The 25428-nt window shown below is 37.7% G+C and overlaps 1 protein-coding gene across 2 annotated transcripts in view; it reads left to right on the plus strand.

Annotated features, from left to right (window-relative positions):
- Positions 1-2843: 2843 nt before the first annotated feature.
- Positions 2844-25428, plus strand: part of STAM2 (signal transducing adaptor molecule 2) — a 28648-nt gene continuing 6063 nt past the window's right edge. The window contains exons 1-8 of one of the 2 annotated variants that reach the window (XM_032215990.1): positions 2844-3063; positions 14211-14295; positions 16559-16634; positions 16922-17017; positions 18678-18824; positions 20110-20179; positions 21988-22183; positions 24028-24122. In XM_032215990.1, the coding sequence (XP_032071881.1) occupies positions 3024-3063; positions 14211-14295; positions 16559-16634; positions 16922-17017; positions 18678-18824; positions 20110-20179; positions 21988-22183; positions 24028-24122 (805 nt within the window). In that variant the 5' untranslated portion in view covers positions 2844-3023. The remainder of the gene's footprint in view (positions 3064-14210; positions 14296-16558; positions 16635-16921; positions 17018-18677; positions 18825-20109; positions 20180-21987; positions 22184-24027; positions 24123-25428) is intronic. The other variant, XM_032215998.1, reaches the window with a different exon arrangement.

The raw sequence follows: 25428 nt of genomic DNA on the forward strand, positions 1-25428 counted from the left end.
TATAAAGCAATACATTCTTAATTTGAATTTCAGGCAAAAATGTATTTATTTTGTCAATGTGCATGTAGCATATTGTCAGAACCACCTTAAAACAATGGTTGCCCTTGGGAGTTTATAGATAATCCCAGGAAAATATCTGTTTGCTTTAAGATGATATAAGCTATGTGCACATCCTTATGAGCTCTAAATCCTAGTTTATCCTTCTATTCTAAACCACTGCTCAGCCCTATAGCTTTGCCTTTACTTGGTAACCACCTTGACTGAGCAGGTGATATGCTATTTCCCTTTTATTATGACATCTAAAAATCATTTTATTTTTGTTGCATTCTTTAACAATTTCATATCAGGAGCAGAATGTCACTTTTCTTTAGTTCTTCTTTCTTATAAAGGACAAGTGTCTCTTATAAAGGACCAGCCAAAAACCCGGCATTGCCCAGGTATTTATTTATAGGGGGAAAATGTCCAGACCAAACTTAAGTTCTAATGTTGAATTTTTCCCCTTACCAGAGGGAGCCCCCTTGTGGAGTACTGTGAAACCATTGCAATGGCAACTCCACTGCACTGTACAGTAGAAGCCATTTTAAGGCACAACAGGCTGTATCTTAACAGAACACACACACACACACACACACACACACACAGGAGTGTCTTAAGCCCACAATATTTGTTTTCAGAGTGTAAGTCATCTGTGTAGCAAGTTTGGTTGAAATTGCTTCAGGCGTTCCAGTTTTTATATATATATCCAGTTTTTATATATATCTTACATCCAGATACCACTTCTAACTTTTTATATATTCGTGAAAGACATTTGGACCTTTGCAACCAATAGGCATTTAAGACCATCACTGTGTCCCACACTCATGATTGCCGTTCATGTGCTTCCCAGCAGCCTAGCAACAAGCAGAATCAATGGAGAAGCCAGCAGTAAAATTGCAAGTGAGTGATGTGATGTGTTGCTTAATGACCACAGTGATTCATTAAACAACAGCAGCATCAGGAGGTCATAACTCTTTGAGTCATATCTTAATTACAGCTTTGTGCAGCAATGAAGTTGCCAGTCCCAACTGTAGTTGCATTAAGTGGGAGCTATTTGTATGTTTAATATGACCACCCATATTTATGGCTCCAATGACCAAGCTCCAATGACCCTACTTTAGACACAGAATAATAGAGTTGGAAGGGACCTTGGAGGTCTTTTAATCCAACCCCCCTTTCAAGCAGGAGACCCTATACAGGTAGTCCTCAACTTACAACCAAGATAGAATCCAACATTTTTGTTGCTAAGCGAGACATTTGTTGTGTGAAATATAACCCTGCTGCAGACATTTCCTACTTCCCCGTTGACTTTGCTTGTCAGGTCAACAAAGGTGATCACATGACCCCATGACACTGCAGCCATCATGAGTCAGCTGACAAGTGTCTGAAATTTGAGTACGTGACCCATAGGGATGCTTCAAGTGTTGTAAAAGTATGAAAAATGCTCATAGCTCATTTTTTTCCAGTGCTGTTGTAATCTTGAAAGGTCACTAAACAAATTGTTGCAAGTCGAGGACTACCTGTACCAATTTAGACAAGCGGGCATCCAATTTCTTCTTTAAAAAGCTCCAATGATAGCGCGTCCACAAGCAAAGACCCAACAATCTGAAAAAAGGCTCCAGTGTAGGAAAGGGGGAAGGAAAGAGAAGAAGAGGGCGGGCAGTATCAAGGGTGACGGACTCATTAATACTGGTGATGACTGTCCCAGAGGTGCTTTTTCAAGAGGCAATTGGACTTTCTTGTTTTTCCTTTTGAAGACGTTCTGCTTCTCATCCACGAAACTTCTTCAGTTCTGACAGAATATTGGGGAATGGAAGGATTTATGATCCTTGCAGACAGCTCATTATCCTGTCAGAACTGAAGCAGCTTCTTGGATGAGAAGTGTCTTCGAAAGGAAAAACAAGAAAGTCCAGCTGCCTCCTGAAAAAAAAAACTTTGGGACAACCATGACCCATGATGACTGAGAATCTCTATAGATTATTGGGGATGACTGCACCATTAGAAGACGTGAAAGGACCAGGTTAGGGGCAGATCGTCAGGGAGGACGTCTGTCTACAGGGAGTCGAAAGAACTTGATGGCACATAATCAATCATTCGTTTAGGAATAAATAAATGTCTGCTGCTTTAGGATTAAACAAAATGTCCAAACGTTAATCACAATTCCAGCAGGGACACATTGAGACTGTGCCTGGAACAAGCGCGCATGCGCATCCCATCCATTCCTTCCTCCCCCCCCCCTTCTCTCAGCCCCACCTTCCCGCGCCTACTTGAAATCCCATTTGACTCGCGAGAAAGAGACAGGAAAATGACGCAGGCAGAACCTGCTCTTCAGACGAGTCATGAGTAGATTTGGAAAAGTTAGAACAGAATTTGTCACGACAATTATTCACAAACACTTCCAGGTACTGTTCCCCACTATTTTTTTTATCGGGGCCATACATGATTACTATCTATCCAGCGGCTCGTCTCCTTGTTTCGGTATAAGAAAACAGTTTTGACACCTCTTTGTTTTCTTCGGTTTCTAACTCTATGCACGTTTTTCTCCCCGAGGACCCCAAATTTTTGGCTACACCGTTGCCTATTCCTTACGCCGAAATGTCTTTCTCTATCCAGTGAGGTCGACAAACATACACACACCGTCGGTGCTGGCTGCTGAAATAAGAAACTATAAAAGGAAACTGTTCGCGGTCTCTTGTCATCGGGAATGCCCGCATTTCGGACTTTTCGAATCCGGCGATAAAGTCAGGCGGCTGCAGAACGACAGGGGCAGAGAGGGTGCGTCGGGGTCCTTCGCGATGGCGGAACAGGAAGTGGAGGAGAGGAGGGGCGTGGCCGCGCTGAGGGCAGGGACTGGTGCGAAGTGAGTCGAGTCCTTCGCTGGGGTGTCTGCCGAACCGGACCGCGCCAGGTTGACCCCAACTCCCCACCCCGCCGCCTCGGGGTGTTGCCGTTAAACGTTCGTGTTGCCGCCGCTGCCCAACGTTGTCATGCCGCTCTTCGCCCCCAACCCGTTCGAGCAGGATGTGGGTGAGTGTAACGGGGTTTTGTCTACCCGCCAGAAGAAGAGCAGCCGCAGCCGCCCTAAAAGGCTCCGGGCACGGCCTCGGGTCGGTTCTTCCCTCTCCCGGGGGGGGGGGGATCAGCTCCATCTGCGTAGCCAAGCCTGCCCCACCTCAGGACGGACTCAGGAGGGAGGCTCTGCTGCCCAGTCCCGTCCCAACACTGTCCTCTCGAGGCAAGGAGGTCGGTCGTCTTGCGAGGATCTGAGTTGAGCCACCTGTGCGGGGGAGGAAGTGGAGCGAGAGGCCCCTGATTTACCTGGAGGGAATAATGTGGGTCTCCCCACCCCCGCCCCTATTAAGAGGCTCACGTGATTTTGCGAAATACTCCCTGGCTGGCTAAACCTGATTCTCGTCCTCTTCAGACTTGAGAGCGAACGATTTGCCCAAGATTAAATTTAAGGTGGGGGGGGGGTGGGGATCCAAATCTGGTGGTCTATAAATATATTTTAAAGACAATTTTGGCCTTAGACACATTTTGGGTTTAGACAATTTAGAACTACACAGCCTTTGGTCTGACCTGAACATAGTACACAAAATTATCTGCTACAATGTCCTATCTGTCAATGACTACTTCAGCTTCAACGGCCACAATACAGAGCACACAATAGATACAAACTTAAGGTAAACCAGTCCAAACTCAATTGCAGAAAATACGACTTCAGCATCAGAGTAGTGAATGCCTGGAATGCTCTACCTGACTCTTTTGTTACATTTTCAAACCCCCAAAACTTTAACCTAAGATAGTCTATTGTTGACCTCACTCCATTCCTAAGAGGTCTGTAAGGAGCATGCATAAGTGCACCAGCGTGCCTACTATCCCTGTCCTTCTGTCCCCACTTATTCATATCCATTTCCTGTATTCATAATCATGTTTATACTTATATCTGTTACTTATACATGCTTGACAAAATAAATAAATAAAATTAAATTAAAACAATCCATTTCGGGGGGGGGGGATACACAGGCCCACCTCTAATCTGTATTATTCAAACAATCATATTGCCAGAACTATGGACACTTTTTAAAGTGAGTGGGGGAGGTAATTCAGAAACTAAAGCCAAATGACTTAATATCAAAAGAGATCATAATTTTAAGTTTCGGTTGAGAAAAAAAAATGTTTACAGTTAAGTAAAGTGAGATTTTAAAAAAATGCTAATAGAGAAGGAATTGCCCCATTTCATTAAATGATGGTTTCATAGAAAGGAATTTATTTTGCATTCCCAACAACTAAACACCCTTTGGTGATTTTTTTTTGGTCAGCACAGGTTTACAAGGCAGGAAATGGTCTTTAAAATATAACTATACAACTGGAATTAGGAGAGGTGACCAGTTATGACGATTACTTTGAAGATTCAAATACCAGTTTTGATTTGGTAGGAATAGAAGTTAAATTCTTAAAAGGTTTTAAATAATTGGTTGCTGTCTTGGTTTAACTATATAGAGCTGTTGCTTGGTTAAACCTCAAAAACAGATCTTTATTCCAAAGCCTAATGATGTAAGATTTCCAGGTACTGTAGTTGAACTTATTAGATTTGTTTGCCTTCTTTGCTGCTTTATACCTTTATTTTAGCTTTTCTTGCTTAGTTGAATTCATGAGAATTGGATCTAAAAGTGAAATAATTCATGTACAAATTATTTAAAGCTGATCTGTTACTGAAGGAGATGAGGCAAGAAATCATATATCAGTAGAGATGACAAGACACTTCTTTCTCATTTGTAATAGTACAGCTATAAGTCATCTACATGTTGCAGGATGACATTTTTGATGGGTGAATATGTTAAAATTAGAGAATAGATATCTTTACAAGCTGAAGGAAATATCCCATTAAAACTCAGTTCAGTTTACAATATTTTTATATGTATGTATGTATAAGTATAATGCTTAGTAAATTATGCGCTTGCAGATTTGAGTCACATTTGTACTGTACGCTATTGTCATGAATTATTTTTCAAGAAATACATTCATACTAACTAAAAGTAATTGATCAAAGTTATTTTAAAAAATATCACTAAAATGAAGCCTTTACAAAATTGCACAAGAACATTGAAAAAAAAATCAAAGAAAGTACTTTCAATTTTTTTCAAAAGTCCTCTGAGTTTTCCAACAAAGACACAACCAAGAAAATGTTTTTCTTCATAAGGTAGTTTGATGTTTTAGTATTATACCTGGGAAAGTTGACTTGCCAGTGTTTCCCTCTGGGGGTAAATGTTCTTCATGGGCAAAGAACAGAAACACCTAACAGACATAAAACATTTTTGTAATGTGGTTTAATGTTGTCTTTGGTTGAGACTCACTGCAAAAGCACCCAAGACAGAGCTATTGTTACAAAATGCAGTGTGAAGAGCCCTTAAAATAATGTTCAGGTTCCTGCATAAAATTATGCGTTCAAAATCACAAAAATAAAATGCAATGAAATTCATTTCTGGCCTATCTAATTCATGTTTTTCAACAAATAGCATGGTGCCACTAAATCCTGACATGTAAAAATTTCCACTAGTGCGGATACTAGCATTACACAGTATATAACATTATAAAAATGATCATATTTTTCAATCACAATTTCTCATGGAACCTCTAGCGACCTCTTGCGGAACTGTAGTTGAGAAAAACTGGCTTAGAGCCTAGAATATTGGAAGAGTATTGTTCAGTGTGTGCAGATGTTAGATTATATAAGCATTCAAAAGAGATTTTAAATTGGTTAGATGGGAAATTATCTGCAATTTAATAAAAATTTATGGGCTTTATATTAAATTCCTGTCAGAACCAATTACATTTTATGTTAGCTGAAGCTTCCAGAAACTTATCACAAACCTCTTCTCAGATTTATATAATATGACTAACCTTTTATTAATGACAAGACATTTACTATCAGAACCAATATTTTTCTCTTGAGAACTTACATTCTGAAAATGGTAGTGTTTTGCTGATGAAAGTTGCAATCCTGTTCATGCTTCCTCAGATTTTATTGATGTAAATTATTTAACTGCTGTTTTAATATCTGGTGACAGGATGTTTTTAATTCCAAGATGTACTAATCACATTTTTAAATATTTTACCAAGAGAGAGAATAAATAGAATCAAATCTTAAGCTTTTTTATATCTGTAAATTATCATAATATATTTAATTCTAGCACAATACACATTATATATCTTTAGAAGAATCATAGAAACAATGCTCTTTTTGTTGAAATAAGTGTTTTAAAAATAGACATTTTAATCAGAAAATCAAAGATAAAATTTACAAAGGATCTTAGAGATCATCTAGCCCAGTGCAGAAATCTACTATTATAGCAGTTTCCGCAAATGACAATCTAGACTGTTTAAACACAGCAAAAGGAGGGTCTACTACTTCTTAAGATAATCTGTTCCATTACTGAATAGCATTTATCTTCCAGAACATCTTCCCGATGTCCACCTCAAATCTTCCTTGTAATTATTGCTTGTCTTCCTGAACAGATTTGCAAGGCACTTCCTAAATATATTTTTCTTAGTTCTTCTGGGTTGTAATCTATTACTTACCAAGAGTCCTTCATCTTGGAAATATGTTCCATGATCAACCCATTCCCTATGGTACCATCTGCTTGCCACCTGTTTGCTTCCAGTATTCTATACCAGCTGTAGATTCTGAATATTCTTTAAAGAGAGGCCCATGAAGAGTATATTACAATAATTCAACAGAAGGTCACTAGAGCACAAATGTCTATGAGCAAGATCTCTTGGTCCAGGAATGTCTACAATTGGCACAAAGAAGTAATTGTGGTAGTTATTGTTATTATATTTGTAATCCGCTGTCAGCCCTCCTGGATATACCAGACATATAAACCAGGCAGATAAACCAGGAAACATGACTAGTTGAGATAAATCTAATTTATTGTAAGGCTACATTAACACAATTTTGCAAATCTGAAAGTACAAAAATCCCATCCCAGTTTTAATGGCTTGATCCATTAGGCCGGGTTCTTTCTAAGTTTCTTTCTCTGACTATTAAACCACTGAGATCTCCTGCCTCTTTTGTTTCCTGGAAGCATTTCTTCCCCTGTCCACATTCCTCAAGATTATTTACCCATTCCATTACACTTGCCCTTTATATAGGTCAGCTATATATAGGTTAACTCAAGGCAGTGAACATATCTAATACTCATGCCTCCTGTTTCTCCACAACAACAACAACTTTGTGGGGTGGGTTAGATTGAGAGAGTAACAGGCCCAAAATCACTCAGCTTGCTTTGATGCCTAAGGATGCCTAACACTCGCAGCCTCTTGGTTTCTAGGCTGCTACACTACACCAAACTCAATAAAAGTTCAGAAGTTCTCAGAGGAAGATACCAAGGTTGCAAAACATCTGAGACAAATAACACACTTGTTCTTAATGAACTCCTTGCAGACTACCTTCCCGTTCCCCCAGGAGTTTTGTATCCCCTCCCTTTTTATTGTTAGCTGCCCTGAGTCTCTCGGGAATAGGGCGGCATACAAACTTAATAAATGAATGAAATGAAATGAGTTTCAACATATGTTAAAGAGAAGCAGAAGAAAGCAGAGCCCTTAGCCACTTCATAGAGTAAGGTTGTCCTTCCATCACATTTGAAACTGGCCCTCAGAAAGGAAGACAACTACTGCAAGATAATGGCCCTTGCAGTAGTACTGACATCCAATGACAGATCAAGAAGGATCATATTGTACTCCCCAAATCCCAATTTCTCAGTAGGTTGTCCATAAGCATGACTAATGCAAGCATGACTGCTGTACCTTGCCCTTAAACTTGGCTCTGTAAGTCCAAATAATTCCCTTCCTTTAGGTCTCAGTGGAGCTGTGGGCCCACCATTCTCTCTATACACGCTCCCAGAAAGATCTGAATTGTAGACAAATCTGAAATGTTCCAGAACAAATAAAACAGGAGTGACAGAACAGCCCCATCACAGAAAGAAGCATTGATTATTACTTGACTACAACTTCCTGCCATCTCATCAGAGGCTTCTACCAATCATCCAAGCAGGAAATGATGGAAGTGACTCTAAAGAAAGCCCTCATGATTCACAGGCTCAAAATGATCCCAGATCACAAGATAAAAGCCCCAGTCACTTCTACTGATACTGTCCTGTTGGATTCCATCTCTCTTTCATTACAACTTGAAAGTGAATCCCAGAAAGAAGCTCACATTGTGTTTACAATGCCTTGAAGCTTGTGGTAACTCCTCCAATATAAATTGAAAAGCTCTGAAATATATTCAGAAGCTCCAAAGAAAAAGAGCTTTCTTGGCAAGCTTTTGTTTTTCATACATAATTCTTCCATTTTTTCAGCCTGGCTTTGTTTTGTTTTCTATAAGCTTCTTGGTACTATTGTCTCTCCATAAGCACTATTGTATTTGATCCAAGAATTCCTCATCTTCCCTGATAAATTGGGGGATGGACAGGTTCACGTCTCACTTCTTCACTTTTCTTCCAGGAAAGCAGTCAACCTATACCTGCTACATGTGTAGTTCTTGTCTTCTCCAGAGAGGAAAGCACACATGTCCCCAACAAGTCATGAGATCAGTTTTCTTTGCCTATGCCTCAGATAAACAGAAGGGAGGGAAGGGAAACAAATCTGGTTAAGATCCTCAGTTATATTCTACAAAAGCCAGACAAAACACGCAATCAATTCTCCCTGTCATTGGCTTTTGAGAGGAACCGTCAGTGAACTTTGTCACCAAATTTTTTTTGTTTGCTTTCCCTATTTGCTCACTCAGTAATTTTGTTATTTCTAAAACATATATCTTCCCTTGATCTTTACTAAGGAGCGAATGAGGTTCAGCACAGTTGAAGGGCATTGAGTTGGGGAAAGTTGTTTTAGAAAATGTGAGAATGGATTGTCCTGCTAGAAATTCAGCTTGCTAAGATGAAGCTGATATATGTGAAGCTAATATATATGAAGTTAAGTGTAAATGGAATTTGATTTTTTACATAATCCACTCTTTTTTAGTCAACATTATAAAAAGCTCATGTGTTAACTTATTTGTTTCAGTGACTTGCTTGCTCTCAATCTACCCAAATGCTACTTAAAATGAGTTGATATAAATCTTCCTTTGTTGTTATTCCGAGCCTGATAAATATATTTTGAGTTTCTTTCAATGTGTGGAACTCAAGGTTGTAAACAAGCAGTTTGAAGGATTGTATGCTATTAATCCTCTAGATTTAGAAGATATAAGAAGAAGCATATTTAGCACTTAGTAAATACTGACACATCTTTCAATAAAAGGGTATTTTCTGTTCTCAGAAATCTCATACAGAATATTCTGTTGTAAAAATCCTTAATCTGAATTCTAATGTAACAAATACTTTAATATTGAAATAGTTGCTTTTTTCTTGAAAAACATATAATAGCAGCGAGGTAGAGGGGCAAGTAATCTTGCATAATACATCTGCTATTTTGAATCTACACCCAATCATTCAAATGATTGCTCAAGTTGTATCTTCTGCCAAGGAATGCAGGGCTATTGTTCTCTTGGCTCTCTTTGTAGAGTTTGATTCCATTGACCATGATGTCCTTTTGAATGATTAAAATTGCAATGACTTCAGACATTTAGTTAGTTAAACTGACATAATGATGTTGGGAGCTTCTACTCCATGGATTTTGAGGTGCCACAAATTTAATCATCTCATGCTTTTCCATTTTTCTGTGAAGATATAGAAAACAATCATTTGAAGACTTAGATAACACATTTGTTAATAATAGACAGGAATTCCTTTTTTTCACTTTTTTATTTTTCTTTAAAAAAAACACAAATATGTCATCATTTGTCAATCATTAAGACATTGAAGTACAATTTTTTTGTTGTTGTGTGTACCCCTCCCTCCCTCCAGCCCCCCACCCCCCTCCTCCCCCCCCCCGACTTCCCAGAACCCATACACGGTATGGATTTTTAACTAACACAGTCTAAAATCTATTGAGAAAAAAGAAATAAAGAAATTAATGACATTCTAGATTGACCTTAGCTTCTTCTTACTGAACTGACTTTTAACAGTTTAAATCATTTCTGATCTTAAGCATAGGCTAACTGGAATTTCTTAGTCCCGTATTTATTTTGTATATAGTCAATCCATTTTTTCCAGTCTCGTTTATATATCTCATTTGAATGATCTTTGAGATATGCCGATATTTTAGCCATTTCGGCTAAGTTTGTTACTTTCAATGTCCATTCTTGGATTGTAGGCAAGTCTTCCTTCTTCCAATATTGCACCACCAACAGTCTTGCTGCAGTTATTAGGTGCAGAATCAAATTGGTCTCTACCACTGTAAAGTCAGTACATATACCTAGTAAAAATAACTGAGGAATAAACTTTATCCTTCTTTTAAAAACATTTTGCATGACCCACCATATTTTTATCCAAAATGCCTTAACCTTTTGGCAGGTCCACCATATATGATAATATGTGGCGTCGAGAGAACCACACCTCCAACATTTAGGCTGTACATTCGGATACATAGAAGCCAACTTTTTAGGATCTAAATGCCATCTATAGAACATCTTGTAGAAATTTTCTCTCAGATTTTGAGCTTGTGTAAATTTCACATTTCTTACCCAGATTCTTTCCCATGTATCCAACATTATTGGTTCCTCAATATTTTGAGCCCATTTTATCATACAATCTTTAACTAATTCTGTTTCCAAATCCATCTGTATTAATACATTATATATCCTCTTTATATGCATTAAGCTTTGATCTCTTATTTGTTTAAACAGATTATCCTCAACTTGGATAAAACCAATTTTTTGGTCTATTTTCCACCTAGCCTGTAATTGCCCATACTGGAACCATGTTTGAACTACCTTCTCCTCTTTTAATACCTCTAAAGATTTTAATTGTAATACCCCCCTTTCCGAGGTAAGAAGCTGTCTGTAAGTAATTCTGTCCTGTTTTTGTGCTGTATTCATATTTTCAATTGCGTGTCTAGGAATTGCCCACATGGGTATCTTGTCATTTAATTTATATTGGTATTTCTTCCAAACCCGCAATAAAGCATTTCTTAAAATATGACTTTTAAAATTCTTATCCAATTTTTTGTTGAATAACAGGTAAGCATGCCAACCAAATACCAGATCGTGTCCCTCAATATTCAATATTCTATCATTGGTTAAATGAGTCCAATCACTAATTACAGATAATGCCACTGCATCATAATATAGTTTTAAATTAGGTAGTTTCAATCCTCCTCTCTCACGTACATCTTGCATTATTTTCATCTTTACCCTCGGCTTCTTTCCTGCCCACACAAATTTGTTGATACCCTTCTGCCATTCTAAAAGGTTCGCATCTTTTTTAAGTATAGGTAACATTTGGAAAAGAAATAAAAATTTTGGTAAAATGTTCATTTTCACTGCCGCTATCCTACCCAGCAAAGATAAGTGCAATTTCTCCCATTTTTTCATCTCTGTCTGTATGCTATGCCAAAGTGGTTCATAATTATGCTTATATAATTTCCCATTTGAAGTTAAAATGTTAACTCCAAGATATTTGACTTTTTTAACTACCTCACATCCTAGCATCACTCCTAATTCTTCCTTTTGTTTAATATTCATATTTATAGCTAATATTTTGGTTTTTCCTAAGTTTATTTTAAAGCCCGACACTTGACCATATTGATTAATAATAGACAGGAATTCCTGAAGTATGATCTAAAAGCCAGTTTGGAGTGGAGGGGGGGAATGAGAGTTAACATATGGAAAATATACAGGAAATAGAAAACTTAGCTATTGTACATAGGAGTTCAGCCATTTTGGGTTGAACTTGCATAACTCATAAACAGTTAAAACAGTTTATCACTTGAGTACTATCCCACATTTGGTTCTATTTCTGGGAATCCTGATTAGCATAGATTCACGTATTCATTTTGTGTTCACACTGAATTTTGACATTATGCTGGTGGTTATTCGTCTGACATACTGTACCTGTACTATTACTCTGCTGGTTAATTACCCTCTCTCAAACCAAATATAACATTTTACCTATAATATTCTCCAAAAAATGCATGTTTTTTTAAAAAAAGTTTAAAAATGCAACAGAAAAGGGGAAACATGGAACAAAGTATCTTTCCAATATCAGGGGGTTTTTTTTGGCAATAGTAAGGGCATTGAAAATCTATTTGTGTTGTCCAGTTATCAAATTCCATGTAAGAGATATGTAATGCAACAGAATATTATCCTTTAAAAATCTTAGTTGTTGTTGCCCAATCATATTTATATAGTCCACAATTTTCTCCCAAAATATAGTAAATATTGGACATTTTAAAAACATGTTTTAAAGAAGCATTATTCTAATTATTTCTCAAACAAAATGCTATCTCTTTTTTGCGAGTTATGTTTTTGCATAAACTTTATTTTAATTGTTTGTTCCTTTTCTGTTATTTTAAGAGCAATAAAATGTAAATATATTAAAAATTACCTATAATATTACTGTATTCATAGACTCAACCCTTCTCAGTAACTGTTGACCAAGCTTTAAATTTCCCTTTTGAGGGAAGGTTTTTGAAAAGGTGGTCAGCCTACAGCTGATAAGAACCTAAGAAATTGATTATCTAGACATGTTTCAACCAGGTTTCAGGCTGGGATTTATTGCTAAGATAGCTTTGGATAGATTGGCAAACAATGGGACATCCCATCAGTGGCTGGAAAGGGCCGCCACTGATCATAGCTGCACAAGAACAGGCACTAGACACCAGAGGCATAGAAGCAAAGGTTTACCACACCAAATAAGACCTGTGGCCCAGACTATGCAAAGAGGCTTCAAAGAATTCCAAGAAATAGTTGCAGGGTAAAGATGTAGGCAGGAACACCATACATTGAAATGACACTGCCAAGTACTAGCATTGTAAACAGGAACACCCTCACAGTATAGGGGCTAGATACTCCTAAATCCAGATGGGAAATTCCACAGAAGGTTGTGAAGAATAACAGGGCTAAGATTCTGTGGGATTTCTAGATCCAGATGGACAGGCAGGTACTGGTCAATCAACTGGGACTTATGGTGGTAGACTAAGGACCAGAAGACAGCAGTAATGATAGATGTAGTGGTGACAAGAGATAGCAATATCAGAAAGAAAGAGTATAAGAAACTGGAGATATACCAGCGCATAATGGGGGTGGAAACTAGAGGTGATATGGAAAGTAAAGGCCAAAGTGGTCCCAGTGGTGGTAGGAACACTTGGGTCTGTGACTCCTAACCTGGAGAGTGGCTCCAACAAATCCCAGGAAGAACCCAGTGTGAGGAAACAGCTAAGATACTGCACAGAAGCTTCAAACTTCCACATCTCTGGTAGAGGACCCAAGATTGAGGAAGACTTACCACCCATAGGGGTGAAAAGGGAGACTTTTTTAATATATAGTTTTTATTAAAACATTTTTAAAAGAATAAAAACAATACACTTATGAAAGTATGAAGAAAAATAGTAAGAAAAAAGTGGAAAGAAAGAAATAAGAGAAGAGAAAGAAGAGAAAGTTCTAAATAAGCAGCTTCCAATTTTCTTAACAGCTGTTAAAAGTACATTCGTATTCTGTAGGTAGTGTTGCTTCTAAAAAGTTGAATTCAAATGTTTGATGGTAATACACACACCCACATACAATTCACGTTGATAATATGAATAACTTGCTTTTTCACTTGAAAGCGTACTTTGTTCATAAAGTGGAAATAGTTGTGCTTATCTTTTATTTCCTATATGAGAATGAATGCTGGTATATGTTCATACTTTGATCTGTCAATGCCACATAAATCAACTGTCTGGATTGAGAAGAAAATAAAACAGTTATTAAACATTTGTAGACTTCTAAGAGATAAAATATGAACATTCATATTTCTTCAATATGAAGAAAACATTCATATTTTCTTTCAGACTCCCATCTGTTATAGCTTACTATTCATTTGAAATTGTAACGTTGGAATTATTTTCCCACTGCACTGAAGTAAATCCGTCCAATTTTAGACATATATTATAGTCAGAATGCAAAACAACCTTGTTTGTGAATTTAAGGTTTTAACAGGATAGCAAAAGCACTTTTGGAGCTAGCAACCATTTCGGACAGAAGATGCTTGTGTCCTGCCTGAAAGGCTGTTGATTTTTGTATGTTATTTTGTCCACAGAAAAGGCTACAAATGAGTACAACACTGTTGAAGATTGGGCAGTTATTATGGATATTTGTGACAAGGTTGGAAGCACTCCCAATGGGTAAGACCCACCAACATACCTTGAATGTTATTTTGTAAATGCTCTGATTAATTTGTGCCTTCTGCCCAGATTTGACATTTTAAGCATATATGCATATTTATACCGTGTTTCTCCAAAAATAACAGGGTTTTATTTTCTTTTGACCCCCTGAAATAAGCATTTGGCCTTTTTTTGGGGGGGGGGGGATCTTATTATTTATGAAGTGCAGGATGTGACGAGTGTGGTCACCTTATGGCTGCTGCTGCGTTGCAATATTTTTTTGGGAGGGCTTATTTTTTGGGGGCAGCTTATTTTAATGCACACGTTCAAAAGCCCAATTGGGCTTATTATCCAGGGAGGTCTTATTTTCAGGGAAACAGGGTGTGTGTGTGTACACTTATTCATAAACATACATATGCATACACACCAACACACATACTCCCAGACACAGAGTGATTATGCTATATTATCTTGTTTAAAAGGTTGTGGGGAGAAGTAGATCCATTTTATACCAAACCAAAATGTATACTTTAAAACTATGTCCAGAAGAGAAAGATTTCGTAAGTATTATGAAGAAGGACAACCAGTCAGTCCTAAGGGGAACATAAATAAAAACAGTCTGCTAATCATTAGTTCTATGGTCAGAAACTGGTTGTTACTAATTTCCATTGTTAAGGTTTTTTTTAAAAAAAATCACATGAAATGCTTTTGGTTAGACTGAACTAAAAAAGTAAAATGTGGTTAGTTGAAAGGCATCAGTGTCTGCTTCTATTTGAATAATAAAACAAGGATTTCAAGTAGTAATTAGCATGCCAGACTGTTTGGCTTGTAATTGTGTTTGTGTGTTGTTCTATAGGTTACTGCTGTCTAAACTAGACACATTAAACATTTCCAGACTGACCCTTTCACATAGTTGTAGTTGTAGTTGCGTTTATTTATAGGCCGCCCTTTTCCCTGAGAGGACTCAGGGCGGCTAACAACTTATGGGAGGGGAAGACGTACAATAACATAAAAATACAATATGTAGTTAAGATCAAACAACATTCATTCAACATTCGGGCGGGGGCAAACTATGGTCTTTACCCCCAGGCCTGGCGGGATAGCCAGATCTTGAGGGCTGTGCGGAAGGTCTGAAGGGTGGTGAGGGTACGAATCTCCACGGGGAGATCGTTCCAGAGGGTCGGAGCTGCTACAGAAAAGGCTCTCCTCCGCGTAGTTGCCAGCCGACACTGGCTGGCAGATGGCACTCGGAGGAGGCCTAATCTGTGGGATCTTATGGGTTGAGAGGAGGTAATTGGCAGAAGGCGGTCTCCCAAGTACGCAGATCCACTACCATGAAGGGCTTTATAGGTAGTAAGAAGCACCTTGAAGCGCACACGGAGGCCAACAGGTAGCCAGTGCAGCTCGCGGAGGATAGGTGTTATGTGGGCGAACCGAGGTGCACCCACGATCACTCACATTATCTTTTGTATCAACATATAGAAAGGTAACAGGTTTGCCTCTTGTTGATTGCTGCTACAATGTCTGTGCTCATATGGGCCCTGTAAAAAATTGGAACTTAGCCATTCATGAATCCCCAGACATATGGAACCTAAGTTAGTATACTCTGTACACATGCATTCAATCAGATAGGCTAGTTAAGGAGAGGGACGGCACATATTTATTGTCCTTCTTGACAGCTACTGGTAGCAGTGTTACTCCTCCCTCTTTCTCCACCCCTTCTAGAGTGGCAACGTTAATTTTCTTTTTCACACTGTCTTATTTCCCCAGACTGAGCTCATGTTTTGCTAACTGCTACACTCCTTCACCACAACCATTTCCATGGCTCTCTACAGTAGACATTGGAGTCACACCAATTGCCATGTTATAGCAGCTGTTGTGTTTTTTAAACTAATGTTTTACGGCTTGGTTTATATGCGAATTCAGTTACAATTTAGTTTGTTTATTGAACTAATGTGGAAACCCTGAAAAAATCAGAAAACTGGAAAATAGCATTGGATTGATATAACAAACCATGATTCAAACTGAAGTGTTGAAATACTTAAATGATTGAAAGCTACCTATTTTATCCTGGATGTTTTCTCTTAGAGAATTATTGAACTGATTGTGGCTTGCTTTGCAGAATATGATTGGGTTTCGCAGTTGAAGTATTAGAAATGGATCTTCCTTTTGTGTCACTAATAATAAAATGATCCCCAAAGCTCTTTCTTCAATGTCTTCTTTCTAGGACTTTTTGTCCCTTTTAAGTTATTAAAATATCTGACACAGATATTATTTTATCTAGAGCAAAAGACTGCCTCAAAGCCATTTTAAAGAGAGTAAATCATAAAGTACCCCATGTTGCACTGCAGGCACTAACTGTAAGTATGCGCATACTTTATTCAGGGGTGAAAATTCTTAGGTTCAAAAAACAATTCTTGTGAACTTTTTAAAATAAATTAAACTTATTGATATTGATGACTAAAATAATATTTATCTTATTTATTTATTTCTCAATATTACTGGCCTGTTTTCTTCCTAGCCAGTGCTAGGTAGGGAGTGGGAGGGCAGGGATTGATTAGGATCAATATCTTTATAATATATGTGCAGCTTTTTGCTATTCGTTGTGAATGGTCTCATTTATTCAATTCTGTCTTCATTTTGTTAGCTGTTGGGAGCCTGTGTATCAAACTGTGGAAAGATTTTCCACTTAGAAATCTGCTCGCGTGATTTTGCCAGTGAAGTGCGTGTCATAATAAACAAGGTGAGGTTTTTAGATGTATCATATTTAGAGAAAATTAATCGAAAAGTACATTGATTGTGTCACCACGCTTGTGTTTTGCATTTCTAGTATTAACTTAGAATATAGAAATGAAATTTAAAAACCAATACAATCTGTGATATAAATAGAGAAGGTAAAAGTACAAAATTATGGTGTTATACTTGAGAGATTTGCTTTAATCATGAATATTACAAAAAACATTGAATTTTTGCAATTTCTGAACTGACAGCTTCCTCAGAGGAACAACAGATTGTAAAGAAAGGTTGAATATTCTCCTATGCTGTGTTAAAAAATACAAGAACATTTCATAATCATTTGAACAGTGAATTATGAAACTGGCGGAGATACATCTTCAGTGTTTAGAATAGTACTGTCAATGGGGGAAGCCAGATTTGCTTAACAGGCACAAAGTTCATTTAATTGTAGTGATTTGCTTCACACCATAGTGACAAAGGTCGTAAAATTGGGCATGGCTCATTGAACTGCCTTGCTTAGCAATGGAAATTTTGTTGTAAGTCAAGGACTACCTATAAATAAAAACAGAACCCAGTGTCACTTAGTGGGGGGAGATTGTGGACTGTATAGAGGCAGTATTGTTTTGACAACATTTAGACTGCAGAAGGTCAGCCAAAAAGATAAGGGATAAGCAGGGTAATGTAGGGTCTCAATTTGTACCCACTGAGGTTTGTTGGCAGCTTCAGGAATGTTACACAGGTATTGGAACTATACAATTGGTTAGATCCAGAGCTACTGACATCATTCCTTGTCCCCAAATATCTCATGAGGTGCCTCGTGGGACAACTTGGGAGATTGTGGAGTTTCTGTCACTTAAGGGGCTTCCCAGAAACCATCAGCCTCTCAATTCCTTCCTCCCCAGTTCTTTCTAGAGATTTACTGCTTATAAGTCAGTATGGCTATGTGAGGGATGTAGCTTATATTGACAGCTGAATTGTATCTATCTGTAAAAAAGACTTTGCTAGAGAAATGCCAATTGTTTGGGTCCAGATTGCTGAAAAGAGGAAGGAGAATTAAAAAAAACAACTTTGCGCTGAAGTGTTAGGTTACCCAGTTCATTTATCTGAACTGAGAACTGGTAGAAATGGTCTCTTCCTGGAGCCAACCTGAGATAGACTATATTTGGAGCCTAGGAACTGGCTGCCAAGTTGGTTGGGCAGTTCCTTTATATAGGCCTACCAAGAACTTTATTTATTTCCGCGTTCGTATTTATGTCCTGCCTTTTCTTCAGGAGCTCTGGGCAGCATACATAGGAGCGTCTTCCAATATATCCTCACATTAACTTTATGGGGCAAGCTGGGCGAAAAGGGAGTAACAGGGTTAAATCAATTTTTTCGTGGCTGAGGATGGACTTGAATATGGGCCTTTCTAATGCCAGTTCAACTCTTTATTCACTGCATCACATCAGCGCTCATTGGATTTTAAATTGTGAAGCTAAGTCTTTTAATCTCTGTATTAAAATACATGTCATCATACAATGGTCAGCCATCTCTAATATCATTTTTTAAAATTTTCTGTTAAACATGTCAGATTGTAGGTTTTCTTTGGACAACCAACTTCTTTGGCAGTTTGTTTTGTCAACTATTTAAAGCTAATTTTGCTTCTCCTATTGTGCTTTCTTGCTTAGGCACACCCTAAAGTATGTGACAAATTAAAAGCTTTAATGGTAGAATGGTCAGAAGAATTTCAGAAAGACCCCCAGTTCAGCTTAATATCAGCCACCATTAAATCTCTTAAGGAAGAAGGGATTGTGTTTCCTACAGCTGGGACACAGGTAAGAGGTTAGAATTCATTTATGCCTATAAAAGTTTGGGGATTTGGTGCTAACAGGAGAATGACTGAATTTAAATTTTGAATGTGAGCTCTATCCACATTTTAATGGCATATACCAATAATTTCTCCCCCACAAGCACTCTCCACACTGGGGCTACAGAGCTGGGAGATGCTCTGTGGTGCACAGGGCAAATGGGCCTTGGGATGAGTAGAAGGTCATAATATATTATTAAACCTATTATCTAATATGCACAATATGTATGTAAGATTATTTGCTCATAAACATTGTTAACATTGATTGGAGACTTTGCAGAGTTGGATTACTCTGTGTGTTGAAGTGAAAATGATTACTATAGACCAGCGATGGCAAACCTTTTTTGGCTTGCGTGCCATAAGTGGGGGGAGCGCAGGGGGTCGTGCCACACCCATAATGCAATGTGTGACCACCCCAGTGTGCATGGGCGCATGACAGGCGCTAACCCCCCCCCCCCATTTTTTGCATGCTTTTTTCGCCCTCCCCAGGCTCCAGAGGCTTTGTAGGAGCCTGGGGAGGGCGAAAACAGCCTCCCTTGCCCCCTCGGAGGCCCTCTGGAGGCTTCAGGGACCTTCAGGAGGCTTCCCTGAAGCCTCCGGAGGGCAAAAAACGACCCTATGAGAACACCAGAAGTGCCATAGGTTCACCATCCCGGCTATACTGTAGACTGTTAATTCTGCTTTTGAAAATGTGCAGAAATAGTTTTCAGATCTAAAATGCAGTTGTATTAAATGAAGCAGGAAAATGGCATCATCTTATAATATTTATGTTGTTTAGATTAGGAACTGTTCTGTACCAAATCCAAATGTATAAGAACAGATATACCGCAGTTTTAAAAACAAGGACATATGGTTTAGCCATATTGGGCTGTTTGAATAGACCTGGCAAGTATCAACAGCCATTTGTTGTGAAAAAATGACTTAAATCTAATAGGCAGCATATGTGGGCAATAAGCTGACATTGTAAACTGGTCAGAGAGTGCTGTGTTAAGTATTGTGGAGTGGTATATAAGTCTTAAGCGCTATTGCTATTATTATTAATAGTCTATATGTGACTTTGATTCATTCCCAAAAAATGGTAACTGCTCTGAGCACCTGTTGGGTATGATTCCCATGTTTTCTGACTTTAAACAATTAAAAAATACTTACCACAAGGTAAGCTAAAACAACACCAGTATTGTTTTCAAAGTGCAGGCAAATATAGAACTTTTCCCACTTGAAGTAGCATGTTTATATTGCAAGTATATTTACAGAGTCCCTCAGCTGTTGCCAAGAATGGTGCATCATCAGGCAAAAACAAAGAAGAAGAAGATATAGCTAAAGGTAAAACTTTAGTCACCAATTCTTGAGTGATACAATATTTTACATGATTCTAAGTTTGTACTTGTGAACATGCTTGATAGTTAAAATATGTGACATTCTCCATTGAACACTAATTCAAATCCTTGCTATATAGCCAGTAATAGCAAAGGAAAGTTTGAACAATTATATTTTTTAAAACTTTGTGAAGGAAGCAAGGAAGCTATAAAGGAAACAGATGTATATATCAGCAAATGCATTTTTAAAAATGCTTTTAATCTCCTTGGAATTCTAAGGATGTTTGCCATCTCTTAAAACAATTTTCCAAAAATATTACCATTTTATATTACAACTGGCACTGCTATTTTTAAATATTTTACACATATTTAGTTTTGAGTTATTAGATGTTCATAACTCTAGCTAACAAATAAAATAATAAGTATAATTCTTTGAGGTGGATTTAATTTTATTTACATAATATAAATTGTGTATGGATTTCCTCAAAACAGTTTTTAAAGAATTCTTGGCTTATGCTTTGTGTTTTGAGTTTCTTGTTGCTTGCTGGTTTTGAATATTTTCATCTTTTTGCTTTGTTCAATTCATACGCTAGAAACTTTTGTCAAAGAAAATTTTACTCATATTGACCATATTAGACACATTAATGCTCTAAGAACAATGCCTGACTTAAAAATGCTTTTAATAGCTGTATGTGATTTTCTGGTCACTGAGAATTCACACCAAAATGATGGCACTTAATCACTCAGACTGCCGTGGTAATTCTGTTCAAATCCTGCCTTCTGAAGAAACTCCATATACGTATATTTGGGTGGATCATAAACAGGTTCAGTCCATCTCTAAGCAGTTTAGGCTATGGTTAATTTATGCCTTATTTAATAAATATAAACATCTATATTAATTTTACTACAGTACTTTAAGGTGATGAATTTGTACATAATCATAACTACTTGTATGGAAGGCTGCAACCTATTTTGTCTTCCTCCTCCTAGTTATACTGTAACAACAACTAACTTCCTCCCTTGACAACCTCAATTTTCAATCTATAGTAGGGGTGATAACATTTAGAGCAGTTAGCACCTTGTTTCCCACAATCAGCAGAGCTTGGATGTATTGAGTGGCTAAATTCAGTCATCTTGATAAGCTTAACTGTGGTTTATTGAGTAAGACATGGCTGAATTCTGCATGACAGCTTTCTTAGTTTTTCCGGAGCAGGTTTACAAGTACAGTTTTTGGAATGTTCAATTACATTCACAGATCATCTCATCCAGAATTAGCTATATATACAGGTAGTCCTTGAGTTGCGACCACAATTGAGCCCCAAATTTATGTTGCTAAGTGAAACATTTAAGTGAGTTTCCCCCCATTTTACAACCTTCCTTGCCACAGTTGTTAAGTGAATCATTATTGTTGTTACGTTAGTACTCCGGTTAAGTGAATCTGGCTTCCCCATTGACTTTGCTTGTCACAAGGTCGATCACATGACCCTGAGACACTGCAACCATCATAAATATGAGTCAGCTGCCAAGCATCTGAATTTTGATCACGTGACCATGGGGATTCTGCAATGGTCGTAAGTGTGAAAAGCAGTCATGTCACTTTGAATGTCACTAAATCAACTGTTGTAAGCCAAGGACTACCAGTAAAGAGTTCTGAATGTATAGTTCTTTGTATAGTTTTGATGCCCGAAGCTAAAATCAAATGAAAAGACACTTATTTGGAACATTTTAGAGAGCTTTGTGCTACATATCAGGACATGCAAGTAATTCACATAATTTTAACTGGCATAAAATGTGCTTCTGTTCTTCAAATTGTAGCTATTGAATTATCTTTGCAAGAACAGAAGCAGCAGCAGCAGCAAACCGAGACAAAATCTTTATACCCATCTGTAGACACTCAGCATAGCCATCAAAAGCTCTCAAGAAAAGTGCGAGCCTTGTATGACTTTGAGGCAGTCGAGGATAATGAACTTACCTTTAAGAGTGGCGATATTATTGTTGTTTTGGATGACAGGTATGTCGGTATTTTATTATTTGTATTCAGATAGGGAATTATTGAACTTAAATGTGTCTTTTAATATGCCACTTGCACTTTGAACAACTGCTTCCAGACTTATTTCCAAACTCTTCTATGGACAAGGTTGATTCAGTTCAATAAACTACAATTTATTTACTATTCAGAAAATTTCCATAGCCATCGTTTTCAGTAAAAATGAACTGTCCTTATTTGAGCATAAATTCAGTGCAGATTCTTCAGCATCTCAAGAGAGATATGGTTTCATTGTTATTTAGGATATCTATACCATATAAATTTATTTTGTTAGGCCTTTTTTTCAGAATAACTTTTACTGAAAAATAGAATAATGATCTTAGAGCCATCCTGGTAATTCCAATTTAATTATTGCTTATGGCTGCTTGGAGGATATTTTTGCCAGGAGGTTCTGAAAGAACAGTCTTCACCAGCTTTTGCAATTATATTACTCCCTCAGCTCACATTCCCTATTAATTGAACTTTTTGCCTTTGAACTTTTAGAGAGAGGTTAGTATCCTGATTTTTAACTTACTTTAACTATTAGCAAATAGAATAAAAAGTATGCTGATCAGTGTATGCTTGAGCATTATTTTTATGAAACGTTTTTAAAGTCTGAAAATCCAGGTTAAATTTTAGTCTTTAAAAATGATTATTTTTTTATCTGCCTTGTTTGTAAAAAGTTGTCATTTTTTTTAAAAAGGGATAGGAACCACTTTTGTTCATGTATAGCTGGTACTGTTTGTGTATTCAAATCATGACCTACCATATTTTTCGGAGTATAAGACGCATCTTTTTCACTCAAAAAAGAGGGTGAAAATCTGGGTGCGTCTTATACAATGAATACAGCATTTTTGGCCTCCCAAAACCCTGACCCCTTTACCAAAATGGCCATGCATAGCATTTAGGAGGCTTATGGAGTGCTCCTGGTGACGGGATGGCAAAAATGAGCCACTGCTCCCTCCCAGCCCCCAGGAGCACTCCATATGCCTCCTAAAGGCTATGCATGCCCTTTTTGTGGCAAAAAAAACGGACCCATTTTCACAAAAAACAGGCCATTTTTGGGAGGTCTACAGAGTGCAAAAACTTTTTTTTTTAATTTGCCTCTTCAAACTTTTGGTGCGTCTTATACTCCAGTGCATCTTGTACTCCGAAAAATACGGTACACCTTGTAATAAAGATAAAGTCCCAGTGTTAAAAACTATTCTAATTGCTATAACTCTACCCCACTTACAAAGTCTATTTAGAAAAATTATTGCCCTTAATTGTTTTGGATAAATTGGGTCTTTCTGAGCTAGATCAAAGAGAAAAACATAGGCGTTGCTAAGAGCTGTTTCTCATTAGTTTGCATTTCCTAATGGATAGGATCTCACGAATGTTTTTATAGCCATAGCTTTCCCCACCCTTGTGTCTCCTAGATGAATTGAAATTATAGCTCTCAGAATCCTTGGAGTTACCGTCCCAGCATATATTGAATACATTAGATTGGGAAGGTGACATGCATCATTTATTTAATCTTGTAAAAATAAAATGACAGCCATTTTGGTGAAGTAATGAAGGCACCAAGCTAGAAACCAGTAGACTGTGAGTTCTAGTTCCACCTTAAGCACAAAGGCAGCTGAGTGACCTTGGACTACCGTTTAGGATTGCGTGCTTGACTTTTCCTTAAATGAACTAAGTACAGAGGAAGGCAACATAATGCAGGTTTAAATAGTATTAACTGATGATTCTATGCTGAGGGTGGAAGAAGAACAAGAATCTTAACATCAGATAGAACATGGTTCTATTTTCATATGTGTGTTAAAATATCCTCTTTTTTTATTGTGCAGTGATGCCAATTGGTGGAAAGGAGAAAATCACAGAGGAATGGGATTATTCCCTTCTAACTTTGTGACCCCTAACTTAAATGATGAGCCTGAAACAGGTAAACTGAATAGAAATTTGATTTTCAGAACATTTCAGGAGTCATATATATCATCCCATTCTTCAGGAAACTACTAAGAAACTGAATGATTTGTCCAAAACTGCTAAGTATGCTGGAAGGGTGTTAGTCTTCTGCCTTGTAATGCCCACTCCTGTTCTAATTGTTAACTCACTGTTACTTAATGTTCAATAATCAGAAGGTCTTGCACTTGCTGAGAAGTAATTTGTTTTGTGCCTGTTAATGGCGCATTGTTCTGGAGGTACATATGGAGATGATACGAATTGTATTCACAAAGAAAGTTTATTGTTAAATGTCATGTTCATGATCTAGTGTTTTTACTGTTGCCAGACAAAAGTATTCTAATGTCATGAGTCAGACCCTGCTATAATCATGATTGGAAGAGTAATTTGCTCTGAATTATGCATTTAGATACAAAGTGCTTTTATATTTTAGAAGATACAGTTTGAAATCACACAAATGCAATTTAAAATTTATTTTATCTGTTTTTATATATTCTTCACCAGGGCTTTCCAGCCATTGGGGTTAATGAAAAATATCCCAAACTACCAAAACATATATTGAATATCCATGGATTGATTAGGTTATTAAGCCAAACATCTCAAGCATCAGGGTTTACAAAGCAACAAAAAATTAATTTCTAGAGCAATACTACCTATGTTACTAAACTATTAAATGCCTTCCAGTCTTTTATATTACCTTTATCCTGATATTTATTTTTATCTGTAACTTAACCTGTTTTATATAATGTATAATGTTTGCCATGCAAAAGTGTTTTTTTGCTTCTCCATCCATTAGGGTTTCTTGCCAAACACTACTTTATAAACATACCAGTGGTGGGTTGCAGTTGGTACGCCCTGGTACACCCGTACCGGAGCCTGCCCGGAGCACCAGGTACTGTTCCAGTATGGTGCTGCAGAGGGCCCACTCTCCCGCACTCCTTACCTGTCTTTAAACCCTTTAGCACTTCCGCGCACGGGCATGGCGCATACAGTGCCTGCGTGACGCTCCACCGAGTAGCTGGAGCATCACTGAGGCTTGCAGAGGTGTTGCTGGATGGTGAGACGCATGCGTGCACGCCGCATGTTTGCGCGCACACCTTGTGCATTCATGTTGAGGACTCTGGGCCCCGTTGCAACCGTACTAGTTGCAACGGGATCCGGAACCCACCACTGAAACATACCCAAATATTTAAACAAGTCCTGAGCATTATCTCTTCCATATTAGCTGTCTTAGCTAAAAAGTTCAACTTCCAAAGTTTGCTCTTCTGCTGTTTGCTTTTTAGTAA

Source organism: Thamnophis elegans, chromosome 1 (assembly GCF_009769535.1).
Source record: "Thamnophis elegans isolate rThaEle1 chromosome 1, rThaEle1.pri, whole genome shotgun sequence".
Taxonomy (NCBI): Eukaryota; Metazoa; Chordata; class Lepidosauria; order Squamata; family Colubridae; genus Thamnophis; species Thamnophis elegans.